This window comes from Callithrix jacchus, chromosome 9, assembly GCF_049354715.1.
Source record: "Callithrix jacchus isolate 240 chromosome 9, calJac240_pri, whole genome shotgun sequence".
Taxonomy (NCBI): Eukaryota; Metazoa; Chordata; class Mammalia; order Primates; family Cebidae; genus Callithrix; species Callithrix jacchus.
In genome coordinates, this window is record NC_133510.1 from 135,143,926 (window position 1) to 135,169,549 (window position 25,624).

General features: G+C 61.9%; 1 protein-coding gene across 2 annotated transcripts in view; it reads left to right on the forward strand.

Moving 5' to 3' along the window:
* ULK1 (unc-51 like autophagy activating kinase 1) overlaps nucleotides 1-20,588 on the forward strand; it is a 28,403-nt gene extending 7,815 nt beyond the window's left edge. Inside the window, exons 4-28 of one of the 2 annotated variants that reach the window (XM_054239148.2) lie at nucleotides 4,785-4,817; nucleotides 5,662-5,698; nucleotides 6,651-6,846; nucleotides 6,926-6,999; nucleotides 7,709-7,810; nucleotides 8,074-8,132; nucleotides 8,273-8,355; nucleotides 8,559-8,609; nucleotides 9,009-9,097; nucleotides 9,803-9,950; nucleotides 11,634-11,694; nucleotides 11,898-11,987; nucleotides 12,543-12,668; nucleotides 13,191-13,339; nucleotides 13,447-13,533; nucleotides 13,887-14,155; nucleotides 14,380-14,573; nucleotides 14,933-15,042; nucleotides 15,118-15,261; nucleotides 16,107-16,282; nucleotides 16,463-16,635; nucleotides 16,727-16,845; nucleotides 17,185-17,342; nucleotides 18,579-18,714; nucleotides 18,784-20,588. In XM_054239148.2, coding sequence (XP_054095123.2) covers nucleotides 4,785-4,817; nucleotides 5,662-5,698; nucleotides 6,651-6,846; nucleotides 6,926-6,999; nucleotides 7,709-7,810; nucleotides 8,074-8,132; nucleotides 8,273-8,355; nucleotides 8,559-8,609; nucleotides 9,009-9,097; nucleotides 9,803-9,950; nucleotides 11,634-11,694; nucleotides 11,898-11,987; nucleotides 12,543-12,668; nucleotides 13,191-13,339; nucleotides 13,447-13,533; nucleotides 13,887-14,155; nucleotides 14,380-14,573; nucleotides 14,933-15,042; nucleotides 15,118-15,261; nucleotides 16,107-16,282; nucleotides 16,463-16,635; nucleotides 16,727-16,845; nucleotides 17,185-17,342; nucleotides 18,579-18,714; nucleotides 18,784-18,839 — 2,920 coding nt within the window. In that variant the 3' untranslated portion in view covers nucleotides 18,840-20,588. The remainder of the gene's footprint in view (nucleotides 1-4,784; nucleotides 4,818-5,661; nucleotides 5,699-6,650; nucleotides 6,847-6,925; nucleotides 7,000-7,708; nucleotides 7,811-8,073; nucleotides 8,133-8,272; nucleotides 8,356-8,558; nucleotides 8,610-9,008; nucleotides 9,098-9,802; nucleotides 9,951-11,633; nucleotides 11,695-11,897; nucleotides 11,988-12,542; nucleotides 12,669-13,190; nucleotides 13,340-13,446; nucleotides 13,534-13,886; nucleotides 14,156-14,379; nucleotides 14,574-14,932; nucleotides 15,043-15,117; nucleotides 15,262-16,106; nucleotides 16,283-16,462; nucleotides 16,636-16,726; nucleotides 16,846-17,184; nucleotides 17,343-18,578; nucleotides 18,715-18,783) is intronic. The other variant, XM_035258227.3, reaches the window with a different exon arrangement.
* Nucleotides 20,589-25,624: the final 5,036 nt, after the last annotated feature.

Consider the following 25,624-nt stretch of genomic DNA (forward strand, 5'->3'; position numbering starts at 1 on the left):
GGGATCTCAGCCGTGGGTTTGAGGGGTGCTGTGTCTCGTGGGTGACAGGAGTTGGTTTTCGTTCCTGCGTGGTACCCTGTTGTGGAACTATAACCTCGTATCAGTATCTGTCCACGATGGCTGGGGGTCCAGTCTCAGTCACCTGAAGTACAGAGCTGCTGGGAGCAGGTTTCACGGGGGTGTGCACCAACTGGGATGGCCGGGCCTCGGGAGGAATGTGTGGACTTGGTGTCTTCCTGAGGGTCTCTGCAGCTTACACCGCCCTGCCTGCACTGGGAGTGTGCCCCGCTTTTTCCAAGCAAGACTGTGCCCTCAGAGGGTCGGGCCACCCACCCCTGCCCTGCTGCATCTAGGGACCTGCCTCAACCCCCTGAAGCTGAACTCCGGGATAGTCAAGACCCCCAGGCCCAGCAGGCGGGGCACAGAGGTTAGTCAGCCCTGCAGCCCAGGAGGCCCACACACAGTGGGCGGCTGCAGGTGGTTCCTTGGGACCAGAGGGTGGGCCTTCCTCCTCAGGGTGGAGCCAGCATCCCTTCCCTCCTGGGAGCTGTCCAGGAGACCCCGCCTGGGGTGCAGAGTGGTTCTGTCCGGCCACAGCTGTGGCTTTTGCCACTTTCTGGAGCCAAGAAGGGCAGCTCTGGAGGCGTGAACTAGGTCAGCGCCTGCTCACCAGGCGCAGCCCAGGATCACCAGACAGGAGCAGGGCTGGCAGAGGGTGGAAGCCTGGATCCTATTAAGTAAAGCACCTTAGCACCCTGGGGGCGGGGCGGCCTCCTACGTGCCCAGACGCCCGTGCCAGGCTGCCTGGGACACCTGGCTCTGGCCCGCTGTACGTGCATGCAGGGTGGGGGCCTGGCCTGCCGCGGTGGTGCTGTCCCGGGTCCCGTAGGCAGGCTGCCCAGAGATGGGGGTGTGGATTTTGCTGCCTTTTTAAAGGTGTTCTGAGCCTCGGCTGCACATGTGGGGGAGATTAACCACCCCCTTTCAGGGACAGCCTGTGGAACGCTCAGCAGCCCTTCCATTTCCTCCCTTTAAATAGGCGACAAGGTGGGACTCACCACCCGGGGTAGGGGTGATGGTTCAGGGAGCCTGGTGTTTGGTTCGGGTGTGGGCTGTGTAGCCACAGCTGTGTGTGTCATGATGGGACGAACCCCTGGGCCGTCCTTTGAGAGGCGAGCTGCTCTGCCTTGGGTGGCTGGTTCTCTTCCCAGAGCCCAGGGGGGCAGCCATGGCCCTCTCTGGTGTCTAACTGGGTGGCTTGGTGCTGGGAGCCTGCCCGGTTCTCGCTCCCTGGGGTAGCTTGTGAAGACCAAATTTAGCTGCAAGGAGAGGTGGAACCCGATGCCCTGTGTGGGTTCTGGGTGGGCCCAGGCTGGGCAGGGGAGGTCAGCGGTGGCTGATGAGGCTGTGCTCTCACCTCACCCCCTTCAGGAGCCCCGGAGAGAGTCACTGCTGCCCTGTGGGAAGGGTGGGCATGCCCAGCTGGGGCCCCGTGAGTTGGGGGTTGTGTCAGGCCTGGGCCTGCAGCTGCCCTGGAGCAGCTCCCCAGCCCCGGTGGGGTGGAGTATGGACTGGGGCTTGTTTGTCCTCACTCCTCATCCCTGACTCTGCCAGGACTGGAGGCGGCAAGGCTGGGCCCTTCCAGGACACAAGGGTTACTGGCTTCCCATTGGCATGGGCAGAGAGTGAGGATGGGACTCCAGTCCCCCTGCTTGGGCTGCCCTGCCACTTCCCAGCCTGAGCGTGTCTCCCAGCCTCTGGGGCTTCAGTGTGCTCATCTGGGAAGTGGGCTGGTGACCGCGTATTGCCTGGGCTCGTGCAGGGCTGGTGGAGTTCCAGTTCACAGGAGGCTCTTGGAGGCACGGGGAAGGGCCTTGTGTGCCCCTAACGCCCAGCTCAGGGAGTTGGATGTCCACAGCCCTGAGGGCCTGTCAAGCTGTCATTGTCCCAGGGCAGTTGGGGCCAATGTCTGTAGTGAGGTGGATGCCCCCAGACAGTCCCTGCAGCCCCACCCGCTCTGGCCCTGAGTCCCAGGGAGGGAGGCTGAGCGTGGGCCAGGCCATGGTTTCTGCAAGGGACCATCTGAAGTGCAGTGAGGAGGCTGGAGGTTCGCTGGCCCCACAGCCCCCCCGCCCACTCCCTTCTGGGAGTCGGTGCTCCAGGATTTTGGGGATGGAGGAGGTGGCCTGCTCAGTGGGGAGTGTAGGAGGGTCTGGGAAGGTGACATGGGGGTGACATCTGTGACTCTGGGGCAAAGCCAGTGGTCTAGATGCGTCAGTAGTGAGGTGGGTCCCAACACCCATGAGGCCAGTGTGGCTGGAGGGATGGCAGGGCCAGGTGCCCTGGGTAGGGGTGTTGGGGACCCTTGCTGCAGTGTGAGCAGCGGATGGGGTGGGGAGAGCCTCCTTGCCAGAGTCCCATGGGCCCGGGACGCGTCACTGGCTCCACCGGGATCTCCCTGGTGGGCCGTTTCTTAAGAAGTCGTCACGTCACTGGGGTGCAGTGGTGCGATCTCCCAGCTCACTGCAGCTGTGGCCTCCTGGGCCTCAGCCCGGAGTAGCTGGGACTGCAGGCCTGCAGTGTCACACCTGGATAATTTTTGTATTTTTTTGTAGAGATAGGGCTTTGCTGTGTTGCCCAGGCTGGTCTCAAACTCCTGGGCTCAGGTGATCCTCCTGCCCTGGCCTCCCAACATGCTGGGATTGCAGACATGAGCCATTGTATTGGCCAGACCTTAGCCTTTCTAGGGCTGAGGGGTGGCTGCCTTAGGGTTTTGGAGGTGGGAGGAGGCTTCAGGCTTCAGTCAGCACCCCCAGCCCCACACAGCCCAGGCCTGGGTGAGTGGCTGGGGGATGGGAGGCTGGGCCCTGCTCTGCACATTCACTGGGTGTTCCGCCTGCGGGGTGCCTCTGTTTTTGTCTTTGACACATCCCTGCTTGTCCTGGCTTTGCTGGTGGGTTTGGAGCTCTGGTGAGCAGGTCATGACTTGGGGAGCTCCTGGCTGTGTGATCCAGGGCAGGTGGCCCCCAGAGAGGGAGGAGAGATGTAGGCACTCCCTGGAGTGGTTGTGGGGAGGGTAGTGGCAGGCCCAGGTCAGGGAGTGGGCTGTCCTGAAGTGATTTCTGGGTCCAGCTCTGTCTCCTCCTTCCTGGGTTCTGCCTGGCACTGTCGTTCTATCCTGTGCCCCGCCCTGCACCGCTTGTGGATCATTTCTCCCCATAGCTGTTGGGGGGCCTGGGTTTCCCATGTACTCTTCCCGAGCAGGCAGGTGAGCCCAGGTGGGGGTTGCGGTGCACAGGTTGTGGGTACAGTGGGCCAAGGCCCACCTCATGGGCAGGTCCCACCAGGCTGTGCCTGGGCTTCTGGGTCTCCCTCTGGCCACGTGGTGTCTGGGTCCGGGGATGCTGCCTGAGCATTAGCCGTCCCAGAGCACTCTCTCCTGAGCCTGCCCCTGCTCAGCACCCTTGCACCAGCCCACGGCCCCTCTTCAGCGCAGCTCTGGGGGCACAGGGCCTTCTCCCGTTTACGAAGCAGGTGTCACCAGCGGCACTGTGGATGTCCTTCTGATTGGTCAGGGCCTGCTGGGGCGGGGTGAGCAGGAGCCCTGTCAGCCATCCTGTGTGGGGCCAGGCTCCCGCAGGCAGAGTGCTGTTCCTCCTGCAGCCCCCTCCAGGTGCGGCTCCCCCTTGCTTTCAGAGAACTTGGGGCAGCTCGGGGTAGAAGTGGGACGGCCATTCAGCAAGGTGTGGATTCGCTTCCCTTTGAGCACCCCGGGCGTGTGGACAGGTGCAGGGCAGAGGGAGAGGCTTTGTGGAGAAAGGGCTTCCTCCTGTTCTGAGGCCCCAGGTGGGGTGTGGGGGCCTGGATCATCCAGCCAAACCCCTGCTTTGATATGGTTTCCTGGGCCTGACTTTCCTCGTCTGTGATGTGGGGGTGATGAGGGCTCACCCGTGGCTTCGAGGAGTGGTAGGCCACAGGGAGGCCCGGGTCCCAGGTGGGGGTGTGCGTGCTGGCTGTCGGGGTGTGCACTGTGTCTGGCGCTGGTGCCTCACTCAGAGTTTCATGAGGCAGGCAAGGGCGGGTACAGGTGGCACCCGGGTCAAGTCTGTTTGAGCTGAGGGCTAAGCAGCTGCTGGCCAGGCCTTGCTGGCCCTGCCGTGCAGGGGGTGGCTTGGATGCCTTCTGCTGGAAGCACTGGGGCCATGTGTGGCAACCTGAGCTGCTGCCACGTTGGGGTAGGGTGGAGGCCTGCGGGCCTCTGGGTCAGCTCAGGTTGGGGTAGGGTGGAGGCCTGTGGGCCTCTGGGTCAGCTCAGGTTGGGGTAGGGTGGAGGCCTGCGGGCCTCTGGGTCAGCTCAGGTTGGGGTAGGGTGAAGGCCTGCGGGCCTCTGGGTCAATGTGGAAGCACCAACCTGCAGTCTGTTGGTGTCTTTGATTCTGGGCTCAGGAGCTGAGTTTCCATGTCTTGAGGGTCAGGGCCTACGCCCTTCCTGCTAGGGGGTATGTCCTTGGCCAGGAATTGTCACTGGTATGGGGGGACCAGGGACCTTTACCTTGATCATGATGGAGACCTGGATGGCCACAAAACACAGCACTCTGAACTCTCCCACCTACAAAGCACATGGCCACAGACATCCTCCTCTCTTGGACACTGGCTGACCGGCTAATTCCTGGCACTGTGGGGCCTGCCCAGGCTGAATTGGGGCTGCGTCAGACTCCCTGCAGTGGGGCTGGGTAGGGACAGGTGGCACTGGGACCTCTCACAGCCTCTTTTCTGTCTTGCAGGAGATGGCCAATTCTGTGTACCTGGTCATGGAGGTGAGTCCCTTGTGGGGCCAGGACAAGCACAGGCTGATGGCCATGGCCCTGGGAGCCCCGGAGGGAGGGATGTGGCCAGGGTGGAAGGTGATGAGCTTTTTTTTTTTTTGAGACGGAGTCTCACTTTGTCGCCCAGGCTGGAGTGCAGTGACCTCTGCTCGCTGCAACTTCCACCTCCCGGGTACAAGTGATTCTCCTGCCTCAGCCTCCTGAGTAGCTGAGATTACATGTACCTGCCACCATGCCCAGCTAATGTTTGTATTTTTAGTACAGACAGGGTTTCACCATGTTGGTCAGGCTGATCTCAAACTCCTGACCTCGTGATCTACCTGCCTTGGCCTCCCAAAGTGTTGGGATTACAGGTGTGAGCCACCATGCCTGGCCTTTTTTTTTGAGCTGGAGTCTCACCATCGCCCAGGCCAGAGTGCAGTGGCATCATCTCGGCTCACTGCAACCTCTGCCTCCAGGTTCAAACGATTCTCCTGCCTTAGGCTCCTGAGTAGCTGGGATTACAGGCATGGGCCACAATGCCCGGCTAATTTTTGTATTTTTATTAGAGACGGGGTTTCGCCACGTTGGCCAGGCTGGTCTTGAACTCCCGACTTCAAGCGATCCACCTGCCTTGGCCTTCCAAAGTGCTGGGATTACAGGGGAGAGCCACTGCACCTACTGAGCACTATTGATGTCTTCCAGCTGGGACTGTGGGGACGTCCACCGTAGGGTGGATGGCTGCTTAAGGGTCCAGGGAACAGTGTCCAAGTGTGAGGGGCGGGGAGGCTGGGCAGGGCTGGGAGGTGGGTCCTGGCCCCCCACTGCAGCCTGACGTGTGTCTGGTCTTTCACAGTACTGCAACGGCGGGGATCTGGCCGACTACCTGCACAGTGAGTGCACCAGCACAGCAGACAGGCTGCCAGCCTGTCCCACGGGGCCCCACATCAGGGCTACCCTGGCCCGGCCTGGGAGGCGGCCTGGCTTGAGGGGGTCCCTGGCTGATTGTGAGACGGGATTTCTTGTCCCCTGGGGCTCCTGAGAGGATTCGGGAGGCTGAGCTGCTCCGGATGTGATGATGCCGCCCGTCTGTGCACCTGCCCCTTGCTTGGGGAGACAGCTGTGACCAGCATAGTGCCAGGCTTCTGGTGGAGTGACGGCCCTGGGAGCGGCACAAGGGGCACAGGGCTGGTCTCCATAATGTGGCTGGAAAGCGGCTCTTGGCCCACCCAAAATTAAGCCGTGCGGCCAGGGCTGCGGGGGGAGTGGGCAGGACGGCAGGTGGTGCTGCCCGTCTGATCTCAGGCTTCCGGAGTGGGTCCGGGCCACAGGGCCAGTGCGCGTGGGGGCATGTGTGGTGCCGGCGGCCTCTGGGGTATCCTGAGGGTCTGGAGGGGGCTTGGGCCTGGGCACCTGGGAGCCGGAAGGGCCGCTCTCAAACCTGCTGAGCCGTGCGTGGCCCTCAGCGCTGGGGTGGGAGTGTGGACGCGGCCCCCCGAGGGCACAGACCCCACCATCCCCGTCCCCGTCCTGGGAGACAGACGTTGAAGCTGGGCAGAGCTGAGACAGCCGACCCGGGGACTCGGGCTGCGGATCAGGGCTGCTCAGAGCTGGCCTTTGGATGCCGGGAAGGCGGCACGGAGGGGCTGCTCTCTCCCGGGCGGGGCTTCCAGCACCTGTCCGGCCGCTGTGCCCTGGGACCAAGTGGCTCCCAGCAGCGCAGTACGGGGGACGGAGAGGAGGGCGGAGGGCTGCGCGGCCCCTCGTGTCCCTGCAGCAGCTGCAGCCCCGGGGCTCCAGGTGCTCCCCGCGCCGCCCCGACCCGGCTCGCCTGCCCCCGCCCAGGGCTGGGTTTCCTCTCCCGCAGCCATGCGCACGCTGAGCGAGGACACCATCAGGCTCTTCCTGCAGCAGATCGCGGGCGCCATGCGGCTCCTGCACAGTAAGGGCATCATCCACCGCGACCTGAAGCCGCAGAACATCCTGCTTTCCAACCCCGCCGGCCGCCGCGCCAACCCCAACAGCATCCGCGTCAAGATCGGTGAGCGCCGGGCGGCCAGGCGGGCACGGCCTGGCACGGCGGGGAGCCCGGCGCCCGTCCTGACGTGTCTCTCCCGCAGCTGACTTCGGCTTCGCGCGGTACCTCCAGAGCAACATGATGGCGGCCACGCTCTGCGGCTCCCCCATGTACATGGTGTGTTTGCTGTGGCCGGGCGGGCGCCGAGCCGGGCGGCTCTTGGCTGTGGTGTGGCGGGCTCTGCTCTGCTTGGCTAGGGTGCGTGGCAGGCTCTGCTCTGATTGGCTAGGGCCTGGCATGCTCTGCTCTGCTTGGCTAGGGTGCGTGGCAGGCTCTGCTCTGATTGGCTAGGGCCTGGCATGCTCTGCTCTGGTTGGCTAGGGCCTGGCACGCTCTGCTCTGGTTGGCTAGGGCCTGGCATGCTCTGCTCTGCTTGGCTAGGGTGCGTGGCAGGCTCTGCTCTGATTGGCTAGGGCCTGGCATGCTCTGCTCTGGTTGGCTAGGGCCTGGCGTGCTCTGCTCTGCTTGGCTAGGGTGTGTGGCAGGCTCTGCTCTGATTGGCTGGGATGAAGTGGGTTCTGCAGTTGGCTCTGCTCTGATTGGCTAAGGTGTGACAGGCTCTGCTCAGGTTGGCTAGGGCCTGGCATGCTCTGCTCTGCTTGGCTAGGGTGTGTGGCAGGCTCTGCTCTGCTTGGCTAGGGTGTGTGGCAGGCCGTGCTCTGATTGGCTGGGGTGCAGTGGGTTCTGCAGTTGGCTCTGCTCTGATTGGCTAAGGTGCGGCAGGCTCTGCTCTGGTTGGCTGTGGCCGGCGGGCCCTGTTGAGGTCGGGGTGCTCACTCTGGCGGCTGTGGGGGCCTCCCCCTGAGCTGCGATTCTGGTCCCGCAGGCCCCCGAGGTCATCATGTCGCAGCACTACGACGGGAAGGCGGACCTGTGGAGCATCGGCACCATCGTCTACCAGTGCCTGACCGGGAAGGCGCCCTTCCAGGTAACTGGGCCGCACCCTCCGCTTGACCGTCCCGCGGCCGCGGTCCCGGGTCCCGGCGGGGCGGGCTCTGCTGTGGGTGGCTGTGGCGCGGGGCGGGCCTCGGTGTCCCCCAGGGAGGGCGGCGCCCGGGCGGTGGCTGGTGGGAGGCGGGGCGGTCACCCCGAGAGCAGGGAGCGGCGGTGCCAGCCGGGGTCCCCGGGCCGCAGCGTCTGCCTGCCCGGCCCACGCCGCGACCCCGCGCTCAGGCCGCCCCGTCCCCGCAGGCCAGCAGCCCGCAGGACCTGCGCCTGTTCTACGAGAAGAACAAGACGCTGGTGCCCACGTAAGCGCGCCCCCGCCCCTCCCCCGGTGCCCACGTAAGCGCGCTCCCCGCCCCTCCCCCGGTGCCCACGTAAGCGCGCTCCCCGCCCCTCCCCCGGGCCCCCCGGGCCGGCCCTGCCCACACCAGCCTCCTCTCCGCAGCATCCCCCGGGAGACCTCGGCCCCGCTGCGCCAGCTGCTCCTGGCCCTGCTCCAGCGCAACCACAAGGACCGCATGGACTTCGGTGAGCCCCGCTCCCTCCCGCCTTCGCTGCTGTGGCCGCCCCCTTCGCCCCAGCCCCACGTGCACGTGCGCTTTCGGACAGCCGGCGCCGGCGGGGCTCCCGTCCTCCGTCTCCCCGGGGCAGGTGCCCCGCAGCCGCTGGAGCTCGGGGCCTGGGGTCAGAGTCGGGTCCTCCTGAGGCCTCACTCCTCCTTTCTCCTGCAGATGAGTTTTTCCAGCACCCTTTCCTTGACGCCAGCCCCTCAGTCAGGAAGTGTGAGTTCCGTGGGTCTTGGGGCTCCGGAGGGGTCTGCACATCTTCCTCTCTGGTCTGCTTAGACCCTGAGTATGGGGCAGAGGGAGCAGCCCTTGAGCTGAAGCTGGATCCCAGGGAGGGCAGGGCACCCAGCTTCTCGAACTGCAGCAGCAGGGACCCCAAGGCCAGGGGTGGGCCTGGTGCCACAGGCTTGGGAGGGCATGGGGATGGGGTGAAGGAGAGGCTGGTGCTGCCCTGTGACAGTCGTGGATGCCTCAGGAGGAGTCTCCGCCTTCCTGCAGGTTGGGATATAGCGGGAGGTGGAGGGGATGTGGTGGAGTTGGTGCAGTCTGTGGGCTGGCTGAAGGGTGAGAAGGGGTGGAGAATGGCACAGACTCACCTCTGCACTTTTCTCTTAGCCCCGCCTGTGCCTGTGCCCTCGTACCCAAGCTCCGGGTCTGGCAGCAGCTCCAGCAGCAGCTCCACTTCCCACCTGGCCTCCCCGCCGGTGAGTTGCTGCCCCAGGGGCCTGATAGCTTCTCCCTCCATTCAGCAGTCAGGGGCTCCAGCCCTGGGCTGTCCATCTGTCCATCTGAACGTGCTCCTGCTCTCGGGCGTGGTGTTTGTAGCTGATGGTGACTGCTTCGTGTCTGGGCTTTCCTGGCCTGGCCCCCTGCTCTGTGACCGGATCGGATCTCTGAGCTTGCTTGTCCGCCTGTTGATAGCCAGATGCTCAGATGTGGCGACGGGAGTGTGGCTCTCCACAGAGTTGCCCTCGGGCACATGGGGCTTCAGCCACTGCCACGTGGATGGTGTGTGCTGGGCCTTAGCATGGCGCTGGCCTCAGAGCAGGGCCCACCAGTGGTGGCAGAGGCCTCCACAGTGGACACGCCCCCCCCATAGCACCTCGTTTCCTTGGCTGTCAGATGGACAGGTGAGGTGCAGAGAGCAGGTGGGGAACAACTCCCCAAAACAGGGCCTTCCAGAACTGCTGGGAGCTGAGGCCTTCTACCCACCCAGGCTGCATGGTGGGAGGGCACGTCAGGGCACAGAGGAGAGCAGAGCTCCAGGAAGAAAGACGTACCCATCCCTCTTCAGCCCAAGCACCCTGATCTTTGCTGGGGTTCTGGGCTATCTCAAAGGAGGGAAGATCTGCTCTTCTGAGTATCTGGGTCCCTGAGACCTGCTCACCAGCCCCTCCATTGACCCCCAGTCCCTGGGCGAGATGCAGCAACTGCAGAAGACCCTGACCTCCCCAGCCGATGCCACTGGCTTCCTGCACAGCTCCCGGGACTCTGGCGGCAGCAAGGACTCCTCCTGTGACACAGACGACTTCGTCATGGTCCCCGCGCAGTTTCCAGGTCAGGGCTCAGGTGCCTCTGAGGGTGGGGGAGCGTGCATTGCACTTGTTGGTCATCTGAGGGCGGGGGGAGCGTGCATTTCACTTGGTCATCTGAGGGCCCGGGGGAGTGTGCATTGCCTTTGTTGGTGGTCTGAGGGCTGGGAGGGGGGAGCGTGCATTGCACTTGGTCATCTGAGGGTGTGGGGAGCGTGATTGCACTTGGTGGTCTGAGGGCCGGGGTGGGAGTGTGCGTTGCCCTTGTTGGTGGTCTGAGGGTGGGGGAGTGTGCATTGCCTTTGTTGGTGGTCTGAGGGTGGGGGGAGCATGCATTGCCCTTGTTGATGGTCTGAGGGCCAGGGGGAGTGTGCGTTGCACTTGTTGATGGTCTGAGGGTGGGGGGAGCTTATGTTGAACTTGTTGGTGGTCTGAGGGCTGGGGGGAGTGTGGGTTGCACTTGGTGGTCTGAGGGTGGGGGAGCATGCGTTGTACTTGGTGGTCTGAGGGTGGGGGAGCGTGCATTGCACTTGGTGGTCTGAGGGTGGGGGAGCGTGCGTTGCACTTGGTGGTCTGAGGGTGGGGGGAGCGTGCATTGCACTTGGTGGTGGTCTGAGGGTGGGGGGAGCGTGCATTGCAGTTGGTGGTCTGAGGGCCGGGGGAGCATGCGTTGCACTTGGTGATCTGAGGGCCGGGAGCGGGGAGCGTGCGTTGCACTTGTTGGTCGCACCATGTAGCCCATCTGCACTCACAGGCAGTCAGGATGGGCCCCTGGGCACCAGCATCAGCTCAGCGTTGTTGGAGAGGCCGTCTCTGGGGAATCAAAGCTGGGTCCTCCTAGTGGTCGGCCAGAGGCCGTAGGCCTGGCTCCCAGGCAGTGCTGCTCTTCTAGTGGGGTGCTGGCCGCTGAACTCACGCCCCTTCCTCCTGCTGCCTCCTAGCTTGATTCTCAGCAGCTCTTGCTGCCCCACACCCTGCAGATGGGTTTATTCCTTAGTGTTTTGGGAACTTCCCCCCATAGTGTCCAGGGGCTGCCCACATGTTGAACGAAGGTGCCTAAACCTTTGGAGCAGGCCTGGGGTCTGTAGCCCCTCCGAGGGCCCTGCACTCTGTCCCTGGGTGTCCTGAAGCTCCTGGAGGTCTGGGTTGGCACTTCTTCCCCCGTGTCCACCAGGGAAACAATGACTCATGCAGAGCTTTCTGCATCTCCCGTCAGCTTGGCTCCTGTGGGGGTGGTGAGGGCTGTGGCGGGCCCCAGACAGACCCGGGGATGGACCCAGGGAGGGCCTTGGCCCTTCGCCAGCTTTCAGGGCACCAGGAAGACAGGACTAGGGGCAGGCCAGAGCCTCCTTGGGGGCGGGAACCTGGTCATTCCCGGAGGGGGTTGGGCCCAGCTTGACCTCCCCCACCCGTCCTAGAGTGTATTGAAGGCTGGGGCCTCTGGGGCTGAGGCCACAAGGAGACAGGAAGCACAGTTCAAGTGTGGAGAAAGGGAGGCAGGCGGTGCTCTGGTGTCCCGGGGCTGGTCTGGGGCTGGCAGGGTGTAGCCTGGACACGCCGCCCTAGTTCTGCACCCTGCAAGGCCGCTGTACACACTGAGGGCCCTGCAAGGTGGAGTGTGTGCGGGGGTCCAGCAGGGACCCTCAGTGGTGTGGGGGCCCTCGGCAGCCTGTAAGGGCTCCAGGCCCAGCCTTGTCTTCCCCTGCAGGTGACCTGGTTGCTGAGGTACCCAGTGCCAAGCCCCCGCCAGACAGCCTGATGTGCAGTGGGTGAGCGCCCATCCCTCAGCCCTGTATTTTAGGGAAGAAAAACTGTCATCTTGGAGGTGGCCCATGTTACCCCTGCCTGGAGTCATCAGGCAGCTCTGGGAGGGCTGAGACTGCCGAGTCCGCTGCAGGCGGGACTGGTGGGGCACAGGGCAGGCCGAGGCTTCGTGTGGCTTGAAAATGCCCTTGGCCTCCGTTCTCCACAGGAGCTCGCTGGTGGCCTCTGTGGGCCTGGAGAGCCATGGCCGGACCCCATCTCCATCCCCACCCTGCAGCAGCTCCCCTAGTCCCTCAGGGTAAGCAGGGCCCTGGCAGGGTGGGTGGGGCTGTGAGCAGTCCTCCAGCTGGAGGTTGGGCCTCCTGTGTGTCCCAGCCAGCCCCCGCCTGCTGTGTCGAGGTGCCCCTGCCTTCTCCCAGGCCTTGCAGGGTCTGCTGGGACATTCTGCAGAAGGGACTGTAGTGGGAGGCGTATTGACAGTAGGTGAGTGAGGACCAACCAGGGGTGCCAGGGGCCAGCACAGCCCTATCGCAACCCCTGAGCCTGTAGGGCCAGCAACGCTCAGGGTGGCCTCCCACTGGCTGGGTCACACCAGGAGCCCAGGTGGGGTGCAAGTGCCACCTTGTTGGTGTGTGTAGAGGCACAGAGGCCAGCTCTTCAGACCTGGCATGGAGCCCAGGTGGGGTGCAAGTGCCACCTTGTTGGTGTGTGTAGAGGCACAGAGGCCAGCTCTTCAGACCTGGCATGGAGCCCAGGGTGACCTCTGTGCTAGCTGGCAAGTCTGGGCTTAAGCTTTCTTCCGGTGGCCCGGCTTCATGACCTCACCCTCTACCCTGACCTCTCTCTGCCACAGCCGGGCCGGCCCGTTCTCCAGCAGCAGGTGCGGCGCCTCGGTCCCCATCCCAGTCCCCACACAGGTGCAGAACTACCAACGCATCGAGCGAAACCTGCAGTCACCTACCCCGTTTCAAACGCCTCGGTGAGTGCGGAGTCTCCAGCAGCCAGGCGTGGCCCAGGGGCATGTGTGACCGGAGTCCCTCCACGGCTCCCATGGAGGGACGGGGGGCCATGCACGTGCAGCTGTGCAGGCCGTGCACTCACACTCAGCACCACCGTTCACTCTGTTGATTTCTTCGCTTTCTAGAGTTACTTTGATAGTTCTCTGACTGGCAAAATGTCTTGAGTTTATAAAATCAATATTGACTTTGTCCCATTTTAACAGAAGTAAATGGTGGGAGGGAGGGGTACCTTTCTTTGAACTCAGAGAAGGCTGTGAGGGCCAGTGGGTGTCTGGCAGGGGGCGGAGACTTAGGTGAGGGTGACTTGGGTTGGTGCCCTGGGCAGGAATGCTAAGGGGTAATCTCCCACACCCACTGTGCAGCCAGTTACCTGGACGGAGTGCAGCAGAGGGTGAGCCATCTGTCAGCCCTGTAGCCACTTGGCATGGCATGGGGCCCTGGGCTGCTGGGGCCTTCCCTCCTAATACCCGCCTTGTCCCCAGGTCCTCTGCCATCCGCAGGTCAGGTAGCACCAGCCCCCTGGGCTTTGCACGGGCTAGCCCTTCACCCCCTGCCCACGCTGAGCATGGAGGCGTCCTGGCCAGGAAGATGTCCCTGGGTGGAGGTCGGCCCTACACGCCATCCCCTCAAGGTGCGCCTGCAGGCGGGGGCCTTGGAAGGGGCGTCTGTGGGTGGTGGGGGAGGAGGCACGCTGTCTCTGTCCCAGCTTGACTCTAGCAGATGTCTCTCTTCCCCAAGTTGGAACCATCCCTGAGCGGCCAGGCTGGAGTGGGACACCCTCCCCACAGGGAGCGGAGATGCGTGGTGGCAGGTCCCCTCGTCCAGGTAGGTGCAGTCTGGAGGTGTGGGGTGGGCAGGGGGTGGTGGTGGGGAGGCCAGGCCTCCCTTGCTCGGGTGGTTGTCCTGGTCTAAAGTCCTTGCTTTTTCCGAGTAGAAAGGAGTGGGAAGGAGGCTCATGGAACAGAAGCCAGCTGCCTCTCCAGCTCCTGGCTGTGCGAGCTGGGCAGGTTGCTCGGCCCCTCTGTGCCAGTCTACTCTGCTGGCTGGGGGTCAGGTTTAACAGTGGGCTTTGGAGCTCGGCCACCCCAAGGGGCCTCTGTGTAACAGCAAAGGGATTGTCCAGGGCTGGGTCCCTAGGCTGGGAGTTGGAGGCAGTGACAAGGCCTGTCTGTCTCTAGGCTCCTCTGCGCCCGAGCACTCCACCCGCACATCCGGGCTGGGCTGCCGCCTGCACAGCGCCCCCAACCTGTCCGACCTGCACGTTGTCCGCCCCAAGCTGCCCAAACCCCCCACGGACCCCCTGGGAGCCGTGTTCAGCCCTCCACAGGCCAACCCTCCCCAGCCGTCCCACGGGCCACAGTCCTGCCGGAACCTGCGGGGCTCACCCAAGCTGCCTGACTTCCTGCAGCGAAACCCTCTGCCCCCCATCCTGGGTTCCCCCACCAAGGTAACAGGCACTGCCATGTGTGCAGGGGCACAGAGCCCTGGGGAAGAGATGGGTGAGGGTGGCCAGTCCTGAACAAAGACCAAGGAAGGCAGCTGTGCCTTTGACCCCCGCCTGGGCTCGCGCTCAGGCCACTCCCACGTGCCTTGCAGACGCGGCTGCCTCCCCCAGGCACTGGGCCCGGGGCTTCGGATGTGTTAGGGGTCACCCCACCTCTGTCCTCCCAGGCTGTGCCCTCCTTCGACTTCCCAAAGACTCCCAGCTCCCAGAACCTGCTGGCCCTCCTAGCCCGGCAGGGCGTGGTCATGACGCCCCCTCGAAACCGGACGCTGCCCGACCTCTCTGACGTGGGACCTTTCCATGGTCAGCCGCTGGGTCCTGGCCTGCGGCCAGGCGAGGACCCCAAGGGTCCCTTTGGCCGGTGAGTTGGGGAGATAGGCCTTGGACGGGCTTCGGATGCACTGCCCCCATCCCCCTGCATTGTCCTGCTGTCTACTTCTGGGGGATGGAACAGGAAACGCCTGGTCCCCACCCTCCTGTGGGTACCCAGTGTGGCTGGGTGCCAGAGAGCTTGGCCCACCTGTGGCTGGGCCTAGGCCCCCAGCAGGCTCCATCCTGAGCCTCAGCATCCCTGCCTGTAAGCCTAGGTGACCGGAGTGGCTGCCTCCCGAGGTGGCTAGGGGCCGGTGCATCATGTGTCTGGCCTGCAGAGGGTCCCCTCAAGGTCCAGTTAGGGTGGGCCGGGCCTGGCCTCCAGCGTGGCCCCATACCCTCCCACAGGTCTTTCAGCACCAGCCGCCTCACCGACCTGCTCCTGAAGGCGGCATTTGGGACACAAGCGCCGGACCCTGGCAGCACAGAGAGCCTGCAGGAGAAGCCCATGGAGATTGGTGTGTGGGCGAGGCTCGTGGGCTGTGGGGGGAGGGGCATCCAGGACGCTCCTGAGACCCTCCTTGCTCTCTCAGCACCCTCAGCTGGCTTTGGAGGGAGCCTGCACCCAGGAGCCCGTGCTGGGGGTGCCAGCAGCCCCGCCCCAGTAGTTTTCACCGTGGGCTCTCCCCCGAGCGGGAGCACACCGCCCCAGGCACCCCGCACCAGGATGTTCTCGGGTGAGCGCTGGCTGAGCTGAGGCCCTGTCCCTTTTGGGGTGGTGGCAGCACCCTAGGGGAGGAGGGTGTCAACTTGGGTCTCTGGACTGTGGTCCTCCCACACCAGAGCCTAGGGGTGTCTGAGGAAGCAGCTCAGGCCTCTGAGAAACCCACTCTGTGTTTCCCATATGCAAAATGGACGTGGTTTTGGTACCCCCCCTCAGGCCTCCCCTGCCCCTCAACCTGTGAGTGAAAGGTGCTCATTGCCACTTACCCCAAAACAAGCTGAGCAGGGATGGTGTCTGGATGGTGGGCTATGCTGTGTTTGTCAGGAGTCGCCCTGATGGGCACAGGCCACACAGACAGGTGTGCCCTTGTTTCCCCAGCCAATGGTGTTGCGGAGCTCTGGGCCTGGGGCCTGGCTGGGTTCCCATCTGTCTGGGGAGGGATGGGCTTGTGGGGGTTTGATCCTAGCCAGAGGCTGCCATCGCTGGGGTTACCTCCCAGCACCATAATGAGGGTGGGGGCTGCCTTTCCTTTTGAGGTCCGTTCGGCTCTTAGGCCCACCTGTGGGGCACAGTAGCACACCAGGCCACCCACCTACCCCATCCCAGACGGTGGCAGCTGCTTTCCTCCAGGCAGATCTGCACTGGGGGTTGGGATACCCAGAGGGTCCCTTGATGGGCACTGCAGCCCTTGGCCTGAGGTGGGCTGGGGACCTGGGGGCTGTGGTAAGTGGCTAGAGGTTGAGCAGGGGCTCTGAGAGCCTGCTGTGCTTCTCCTGTTAGAGCTGAGCCTGGGGGCACGTGGGCTGTGGTGTCTGCTTGCCCTGACTTGCCCTCCCCCTCACTGCCTCCTCCCTGCAGTGGGTTCGGCTGGCTCCTCTGCCCGCCACCTGGGGCCTGGAGCCTGCAGTGAGGCCCCAGGCCCAGAGCTCTCTGCTCCAGGACATGGCTGCAGCTTTGCTGACCCCATTGCTGCCAACCTGGAGGGGGGTGTGACCTTCGAGGCCCCCGACCTACCTGAGGAGACCCTCATGGAGGTGAGGGCGGGAGTGAGCAGAGGTTTCCATTCTGGCGCGAGGGTGTGCGGGGCCTTGCAGTCCCAGGGGTGTTGGGTGTGGTCCATGCCAGCTGCCCAGGCGGCAGCAGCGGAGGGGACCTTGCCCTGCCCCCCTCCCCAGCGGGGCAGCGTGTGCCAGGCTGACAGCCCCTTCCCACAGCAAGAGCACACGGAGATCCTGCACGGCCTGCGCTTCACGCTGCTCTTCGTGCAGCACGTCTTGGAGATCGCAGCCCTGAAGGGCAGTGCCAGTGAGGCAGCCGGGGGCCCCGAGTACCAGCTGCAGGAGAGCGTGGTGGCCGACCAGATAAGCCTGCTGAGCCGAGAATGGGGGTGGGTGCTGGTGGGTGCTGGCGGGGCAGGGCGGGTGATGGCCTGGGGGCTGGGACCAGCCTGCCTCCTTTGATCTGCCTGCTGCCCCCAGATTTGCAGAGCAGTTGGTGCTGTACCTGAAGGTGGCCGAGCTGCTGTCCTCTGGTCTGCAGACTGCCATCGACCAGATCCGGGCCGGGAAGCTCTGCCTGTCGTCCACTGTGAAGCAGGGTGAGGACCGTCCACACTCGCCCACATGGCAGGTTGGGGAGGAAGCCAAGCAACGGTCTGGAGACAGGGTGACACGGAGGCCGCTCAAGCAGGCCCTGGCCGGGTGGGCAGCAGTCAGAAAGGGTGGTGCAAGGCCTTGGGGCCTGGTCCAGCATGCAAAGCATAGAGGCCATGGGGTCCGACGGCATCCAGGACAAGGTGCTGAGCCAGGCCGCAGGAAGCCAGGGCTGTGGCAGGAAGGGAGGGAGGTGCCCGCTGGGTACACGCGGCAGATGGTGACCACAGCAGGCCTGCCCGGTGTCTGCTGCAGCCTGAGCTGACCGCCCTTGTCCTCCGCAGTGGTGCGCAGGCTGAACGAGCTGTACAAGGCCAGCGTGCTGTCCTGCCAGGGCCTGAGCCTGCGACTGCAGCGCTTCTTCCTTGACAAGCAGCGGCTCCTGGACCGCATCCACAGCATCACTGCGGAGAGGCTCATCTTCAGCCACGCCGTGCAGATGGTATGGGACGGGCAGACCCAGCGGGGCACGGGCTGGAACTTCAGGCCAGCTGCCTCCACTGGGAGGGGACGTTGATGCCCACAGTTTGGTGAGACTTTGGGGGAGTCATTTCTGGAGGTCTCTGGAAGTGACAGCACGATGCCCCCAGCAGGCGCTCAGAGCTCGTGCTGCGTGCTCGCACATGTGCCACGACCCATGTGCATCCTGCTATGCCTCGCCCTGAGACTCAGTTTCCCCAAGTGTAAAATGAGAGACTTGGTCTTCAGGCCTTGCAGTCAGGAGTCCGTCTCCAGCAGCAGCGCCTGGGCCAGGACAACCTGTGTGGAAGCGTGGTGTCCTCAGGCCTCCCAGTGGCACTGCGAGCACAGGCTCCCTGCTTGGGCTCTGAGGAGCTGCCTCTGAGCTGGGCCCTTTCTTTTTATCTTGAGACAGAGTCTCTGTTGCCAGGTGGCACAATCTCAGATCACTGCAACCTCCAGCTCCCAGGTTCAAGCGATTCCCCTGCCTCAGCCTCCTGAGTAGCTGGGACTACAGGCACACGCCACCACGCCCAGCTAATTTTTATATATTTTTTAGTAGAGACGGGGTTTCAGCATGTTGACCAGGATAGTCTTGATCTCTTGACCTTGTGATCCGCCTGCCTCGGCCTCCCAAAGTGTTGAGATTACAGGCGTGAGCCCCTGCGCCCGGCCTTTGTTTTTTTTAAGAGAAGGTCTTGCTGTGCTGCCCGGACTGAGGTACAGTACAGCTGCTCTCTCCTGGGCTCAAGTGGTCCCTTTGCCTCAGCCTCCCAAAATGCTGGGATCACAGGCATGAACTCGTAAGTGTCTGAGTCTCCTTTTTAAAGAAAAATAATGATGTAGTAAAGACCTAGTCTGACCACACGTGGGGAGAGTCAGCCCACCTTCTGCCGCTGCTTCCCTGCTGACCACACGTGGGGAGAGTCAGCCCACCTTCTGCCCCTGCTTCCCCACCAGGCTGGCCAGGCAGCTGCAATAATGACACTGAGCAGCAGGCCTTGTTGTCCTGGGGTGGGGCCAGCAGTGCCAGCCAGGGTCATCTGGTTCCAGGCCCTGTGGCCAGCTCACATAGCAGGCAGCATCAGTGCCCGTGCCCCCACATGCTGCTGCCCTGAGCGCCTGTCTGCCACCCCTGGGTGCTGCTGTGAGTGCAGGGAAGCCCTTACTGGAGGGAGTGGGTGTGCTGGCCCTGTACAGCCTCTGCCCTCGCCCCTAGGTGCAGTCGGCCGCCCTGGACGAGATGTTCCAGCACCGCGAGGGCTGCGTGCCGCGCTACCACAAGGCCCTGCTGCTCCTGGAGGGGCTACAGCACATGCTCTCGGACCAGGCCGACATCGAGAACGTGGCCAAGTGTGAGTGCCGTGCCGGGCTGGGGGCTGGGGGCTCTGGGCGTCTCCCTCACGCTCCCTCTCCCTCCGCAGGCAAGCTGTGCATTGAGCGGAGACTCTCAGCGCTGCTGACCGGCGTCTGTGCCTGACCTTTCTGATCTGGCTGGGCTCTGGGTCCTGCCAAGACCTGCGGGGTGGGCTCCGTGTGCTGGCAGGACTCCTTGACACAAGCCCATGGAAGCGATCGCTGGTGCCGAGTCCTGCCCGGGGCCCCACGGACAGTCAGCCTGCCAGACGTTCTGCAGGTCATGGGGCGAAACCAGCACGTCAGGAGCCACACAGCTTGCAGGCCCTCCCGTCTATTGCAGGTGGGGATCACAGAACTTCTGCCCCTCCAGCTGCCTGGCACAGCAGGCACGGTTGCCACCACCCTCTAGCCCCAGGGCAGCCCCAGAGGACAGGCAAAGGGCCTGAGACCGCTGCCGACTCGAAGCCAAAGCGAGCTCCTGCTCAGGCCAGGTCAGCAGTCGCTGTGCCCAGGAAGAGCCTGCGGCCTCGGCACCCCCGTCTCCAGGAGCCTCTCCCTCCGAGACATCACCCAGCTTTGTCAGTCACCTGAGCACTTTATGCAGACACAGACAGAACCTGGACCTCCCCAGGGACTGCTGGGCAGTGATTCCTGGCAGTGGCCTGGTGTTTGTACATAACACATATGTGGACACACACGCCAGGCTGCGGAGCTGCCCAGGTCTGGACCTCAGGAGAACGGGCTCTGGGTGAGTGGGGCCGTGCTCTGGAGGGAGAGGCGCTGCTTTTCTCAGGCGCTCCTCTGGGGACCAGCAGCAGAGGCACACATTCTCTCAGCCCTGGAAACGTCTTGTCGTTTTTCACACTTTATTCCTAAAATGTGTCTTATTTTTATGCAGCTCATTTTTTCTTTAAAGGAGAAAACTTGTAGGTGTTTAAGAATTGGTTTTGGGAGAGTGAGGACTGGGTCAGGTTAGAGGCAGAGGTGCAGGGGTGTGGTGGAGGCGGGTGAGGCTGCTCTGTGCACACCTGTGTCGGTGGCTGTCCCCTGCCCTCTCCCTGTGGCAGCAGCAGGACAGGTGTGTGCCCAGCACCCTCCCCACCTGGAGCTGGGGGCAGATGAGGGAATACTTCATGCAAAGAAAAAATAAAATATGCAAAAGCGCCCGCCCAACGTCGACAGTTTTGATGTCAGCTCCTTGGCAGGGTAGGCCTGGTGACAGCCCTGTCCCTGCCTGCCTCGGCCTTGCCCAGGGCCACCGATGGTGTCCGCAGAGAGGCCTGCCTTCCGGGTTCCAGGTGGGCATGCGCTGCAAACCCCGCCTGGGCTCCCCTGGTCTGCCCAGCCCTCGGCCAGCCTTGCCTGAATCTACTTGAATGAATCCCCAGTCTGCTGGAGGCAGCGGTGGGGCTGTGGACCCACACAGGGGTTTCAGGGTCACACGCCACAGAATAGACAAAAATACACACACGTGTGTTTTTATTTGCAATACTTGAAATATTGCCACTGTGCTTGGACTTCGAAGAAGAAACCCCCGTGACTTCTTCCTCATCACCCTGATGGCTTTATTCTCACACTGCGGGGCATGTGCGTATTTATTGCTTCATGGCCGACTGGATCCCGAGTCCTGGGAAGCCGGCACTGCGGGGATCCCCCCCGGCCCCAGTCCTCTGGCTTCCATCGCGGCCGCGTGTGTGTGTGTCCGAGCAGGTTCTGGGTGCCTCGACTCAAGAACGCTGCCACTGGCTGTATGTCCTCCACCTGGTCGTGCTGGACCATCTGTCTATTTTACAGGAAATTTTGTGTGATTTCCTGCCCTTTGCATTATATTGTGTAATATCAATTTAAGGAAATAAACCTTTGAAATTGTTGGGCTTGTCACTGTTTTCAGGATTCTGTCATTTTCTTTCTCAGCTGAGGTGCAGGAGCCCAGGGCTCTCCATGGGTGCCCACAGTGGCTGGATACAGCCCCAGGGCAGAAGCTGGATGTGCTGGGGCAGTGCAGACCCTTGCACTGTGGGAAGCCCCTCCCGCCAGGTAGGGGGTCCTGAACAGGGTCAACAGGCCAGGGGGCGGGGTCAACAGGCCAGGGGGCGGGGTCAACAGGCCAGGGGGCAGGGCACCGGCTTTGGGAAGCTTTGGGCACCTTCCTTTTTTTTGGAAACAGTCTCGCTCTGTCAGGCTGGAGTGCAGAGGCACCATCTCGGCTCACTGCAACCTCTGCCTCCCTGGTTCAGGTGATTCTTCTGCCTCTGCCTTCCTAGTAGCTGGGATTACAGGTGTATACTACCATGTGCAGCTAATTTTTGTATTTTAATAGGGACGGGGTTTCACCATATTGGCCAGGCTGGTCTTCAACTCCTGACCTCGTGATCCGCCCCCTTGGCCTCCCAAGGTACCAGGATTACAGGCACCCGCTTTGACTCGCGGGGAGCCTCAGGCCGTTGGTTCCACTGCTGCCTTGGGGCAGCTGGGCCTCCAGGGCGGTCGCCTTGTGGTTTGGATTTGCATTTCCCCAGGGGTCCTGGCGTTGAGCATCACAGGTACTTGGTGGCCATCTGTGTCTGTGGAGGAACATCTAAATCCTTTGTCCTTCTTTGTTTTGGAGACAGTCTCCCTCTGTCACCGAGGCTGGAGTGCAGTGGCACAATCTCGACTCACTGCAACTTCCACCTGTATACCTGGGTTCAAGCGATTCTCCTGCCTCAGCCTCCTGAGTAGCTGGGACTACAGGCATGCGCCACCACACCTGGCTAATTTTTTGTGTTTTTAGTAGAGACGGGGTTTCATCGTGTTAGGATGGTCTTGATCTCCTGACCTCATGATCTACCCACCTCACTTTCCCAAAGTGCTACAGGTGTGAGCCACCGCACCCAGCTAATTTTTGTATTTTTGGTAGCGGTAGGGTTTTGCCATGTTGGCCAGGATGGGCTTGATCTCCTGACCTTTTGATCCTCCCCCTCGGCCTCCTGAAGTGCTGGGATTACAGGTGTGAGCCACCGTGCCTGGCCTTTTGTTTTTTAGTTTTTTTTTGTCTTTTTTCCGTTTGGTTTTTTTAGTTGAAGTGGCGAGATCTCGGCTCACTGCAACCTCCACCTCCTGGGTTCAAGCAATTCTTCTGCCTCAGCCTCCCGAATAGCTTGGACTACAGGCACGCACCACTGCGCCCGGCTAGCTTTTGTAGTTTTAGTAGAGACGGTTTCACCATGTTGGCCAGGCTGGTCTTGAACTCCTGTAGGGTTTGCATTTTTTAAACTACATATTGTAACTTGCTAAAAACTGCTAACCCTAATGAGAGAAGTAAGAGAAGTGAAAGTTCACGGAGAGGCCGGTGTTCTCGGGGAAGGGGAGGTGGAGACCTTGATGTCTGAGTCCCAGGAGGGGCTGCTTCCAAACGGAGCGTCCTCAGGCAGGAGCAGCTGCCCTCAGCATTGCTGTGGAGAAGGAGCTGCCAGGCTGCGGGCGCACTGGTCCTCCTGGTTCGTCCATACATAAAGAAATGCCCAGACAGTCACTACAAACAGGGAATTCCGTTCGTGTGAACACTGTTGGAGCAGCTTTCTATCTGCAGGAAGACTGAGCAGAAAGGAGGGACACGTCTGCCCTCTCCCCGTCAGTAACACGTCACTCGTGCGGTGCCTTCGTCACTGCTACTGAACTCAGTATTCGTATCTCAGACTTTTAAAAATCATGGACACTTATAATACCACAGGTTCTGTATTGCCCCCTGAAGCCTGTAGTTCACATCTTGGGGTCACTCTGGCTTTGCAAAGGTGTCACGTCACATATCCCCCTAATGTTCTCTGGGCTCCACCTGTTCCCTTCTCCCCGCTAGCTCCGCTGCTGGCCCCTGGGCTTCCTGTCCTCATAGTTTTTCTTCTTTCAGAAGAAAACTATGTCGGAATCATACATTATGCCCACGGCCTGGGAGCTCATCCACCCCCCGCTTTTTTTTTTTTTTTTTTTGAGACCATCTGGCTCTGTTGTCCAGGCTATAGAGAACCGGCGGGAACTCCACTCACCGCAACCTCCACCTCCCAAGGTTTAAGTGATTCTTGTGCCTCAGCCTCCTAGTAGCTGGGATTACAGGTGTGAGCCCAGCCCGGCTAATTTATGTATTTTTAGTAGAGACGCGTTTTGCCACGTTGGCTAACTTGAAAAATGCAGGAATGCAGTTACACCTGTGGACGGTACACTTTCGGGGGAAGGAGCGGGTGCGAAGGGAGGAGTCATCTATAGAGTGGGTCGCAGATGTGGAATGCGGTCTCCAGAGACAGATAAGGGCTGGGGAGTTAGGCTGTTTACCAGGGCAGGGGATACGGAGGTCCGGCCTTGAGAGCAGAGAGCCAAGAGCCAGGACGCTGAGCAGGTTAACCCTTCAAAGAACTCTTTATTTTTTTTGAGACTGGGTCTCACTCTGTTGCCCAGGCTGGAGTGCAATGGCAGGATCTCGGCTCACTGCAACCTCTGCCTCCTGGGTTCAAGTGATTCTTCTGCCTCAGCCTCCCGAGTAGCTGGGACTACAGGTGCGCACCACTGTGCCCAGCTAATTTTTCTATTTTTAGTAGAGATGGAGTTTCAGGCTGGGTGCGGTGGCTCACACCTGTACTCCCAGCACTTTGGGAGGCTGATGCGGCCAGCCTGACCAACACGGTGAAACCCCGTCTCTACTCAAAATACAAAATTAGCTGGGCACGGTGGTGTGCGCCTGTAATCCCAGCTACTTGGGAGGGTGAGGCAGGAGAATTGCTTGAACCCAGGAGGCAGAGGTTGTGGTGAGCTGAGATTGCGCCACTGCACTCCAGCCTTGGCAACAAGAGTGAAACTTTACCTCAAAAAAAAAAAAACAAAAAAGAAGGTCGGACACGGTGGCTCATGCCTGTAATCCCAGCACCTTGGGAGGCCGAGGCAGGTGGATAACAAGGTCAAGAGATCGAGACCATCCTGGTCAACAAGGTGAAACCCCATCTCTACTAAAAATACAAAAACTAGCTGGGCATGGTGGTGCGCGCCTGTAGTCCCAGCTACTTGGGAGGCTTAGGCAGGAGAATTGCTTGAACCCAGGAGGCGGAGGTTGCGGTGAGCCGAGATTATACCATTGCACTCCACTCTGGGTAACAACAGTGAAACTCCGTCTCCAAAAAAAACAAAAAAACAAAAAAGATGAGGTTTCACCATATTGGCCAGGCTGGTCTCAAACTTCTGATCTCATGATCTGCCTGCCTCAGCCTCCCAAAGTGCTGGGATTACAGAGGCGAGCCACCAGGCCTGGACAGAGCTGTTTTTATATCTAAGAGCCAGGTTGGTCTCAAACTCTTGGCCTCAAGTGATCTGTCCACAGCCTCCCAAAGTGTTGGGATTACGGGCGTGAGCACCATGCTGGGCCTCATTTCTTTTTAGGGCTGAATAGTATCCCATTGTCTGGAGGTACCACAGGTTTTCCATTCACCTGCCCACATCTTGGTGGCTTCTGCGTTTTTGGACAGTGGAGAATGAAGCTGCTGTATAGTCTGTGTGCTGGAGCCAGGTGGCGAGGGTGGGCCCAGGGGACGAGCTGGCAGAGCGGGAGGGACTTCACTCCTGCCTGCACACACCGGCCACGTGGGTGCAGGGCTCCCAGCCAGGGGACCAGGCCATGGTGCCTGCACTGCGACAGAGCTGTGCCCCCCTGGGTGCCTGTCCAAACCCCCAGCCTCAGTTTACTCTCAGAGACCCGGGATGCAAGCTTGACCAGCAGGGTGTATGGGAGCAGGGAACAGCCGTGGTCGGTAGGGGCCTCCATGTGTTACTCCTCCTTGTGGGGGCAGATGAAGACCTTCCCTCACTCCTGGAGCCCGGGTGGTGGACGGGCGCTCTCCTGGGGGGCCATTCAGCATAGGCGAGCCACCCTCCCACCTGGACAACTGCATCACCCTCCAGCCTCCTCTTCCTGCCTCGGCCACCAGCTCCTTACAAGACGTGCGCAGCCCACTGAGCGCCCCTTAGGAAGGGGTGTCAGATCGGGTTCCCGGCCTTCCCATCTCAGAGCCAACGCCAAGTCGTCGATGGCCCACGAGGCCCCACACGACCCGGCCCCCTACTCCTCAGTCCTCTTTTCCGATCAGTCCCTCTTATCCCCTGTGGCTTCTCTACCTGCAGACTTTAGGTGGGCACAGCGCCCAGGCCCCGAATTGGAGCTTGTGGTTGGCTGAATCGTGGCCGTAGAGATAGCACTAAGGATTCTGAGATTATGCCAGATTATGTGGGCGGGCCCAGGGTCATATGAGTTCGTCTCAGGGAAAGCGGGAGAAAGGAGGGGATGCGTGGGAGAGGAGGCGAGGAAGCGGCGGGGCGGCGGCCACGCCTGGAATCCCAGCGCTTCGGGAGGAGAGGCGGGCGGACCGCTCGGGCTCAGCAGTTCGAGATCTGCCCGGGCATCCCAGTGAGCCGGTCTCTAAAAAAGAGAGAGAGAGAGAGAGAGAGTGAGAGAGAGAGAGTGAGAGAGAGAGAGAGAGAGAGAGAGAGAGAGAGTGAGAGAGAGAGAGAGAGAGAGGCCACTTTTCAGGAGACCGCATTTCTCCAGAAAATAAGAAATTAGCCGGGCGTGGTGGCGCGCGCCTGCGGGGACCGCTGGAGGCCGCGGGGAGCGGTGACCCCTCCACTGCGCGCCGGCCTGGGAACGGGGACGGGGCCCGGAGCTGGGGCCACACGACGGCCGCACAGGGCGGGCGCCACAGAGGGTCTGGGGCCGAGCCCGTGGGAAGGGACCCGGCAGCGTGGCCGAATGCCGGAGGGCCTGGTGGCCCCGCCTCCAACACCGCAATTCCCGCCCCCTGCCCCGCCCCGGCACCCAATCCCCGCCCGGAACGCCCCAGTCCCCACCCCCGTCCCGCCTCTTTTCCCTACGAATTGTCCGCGCTCGGCCGC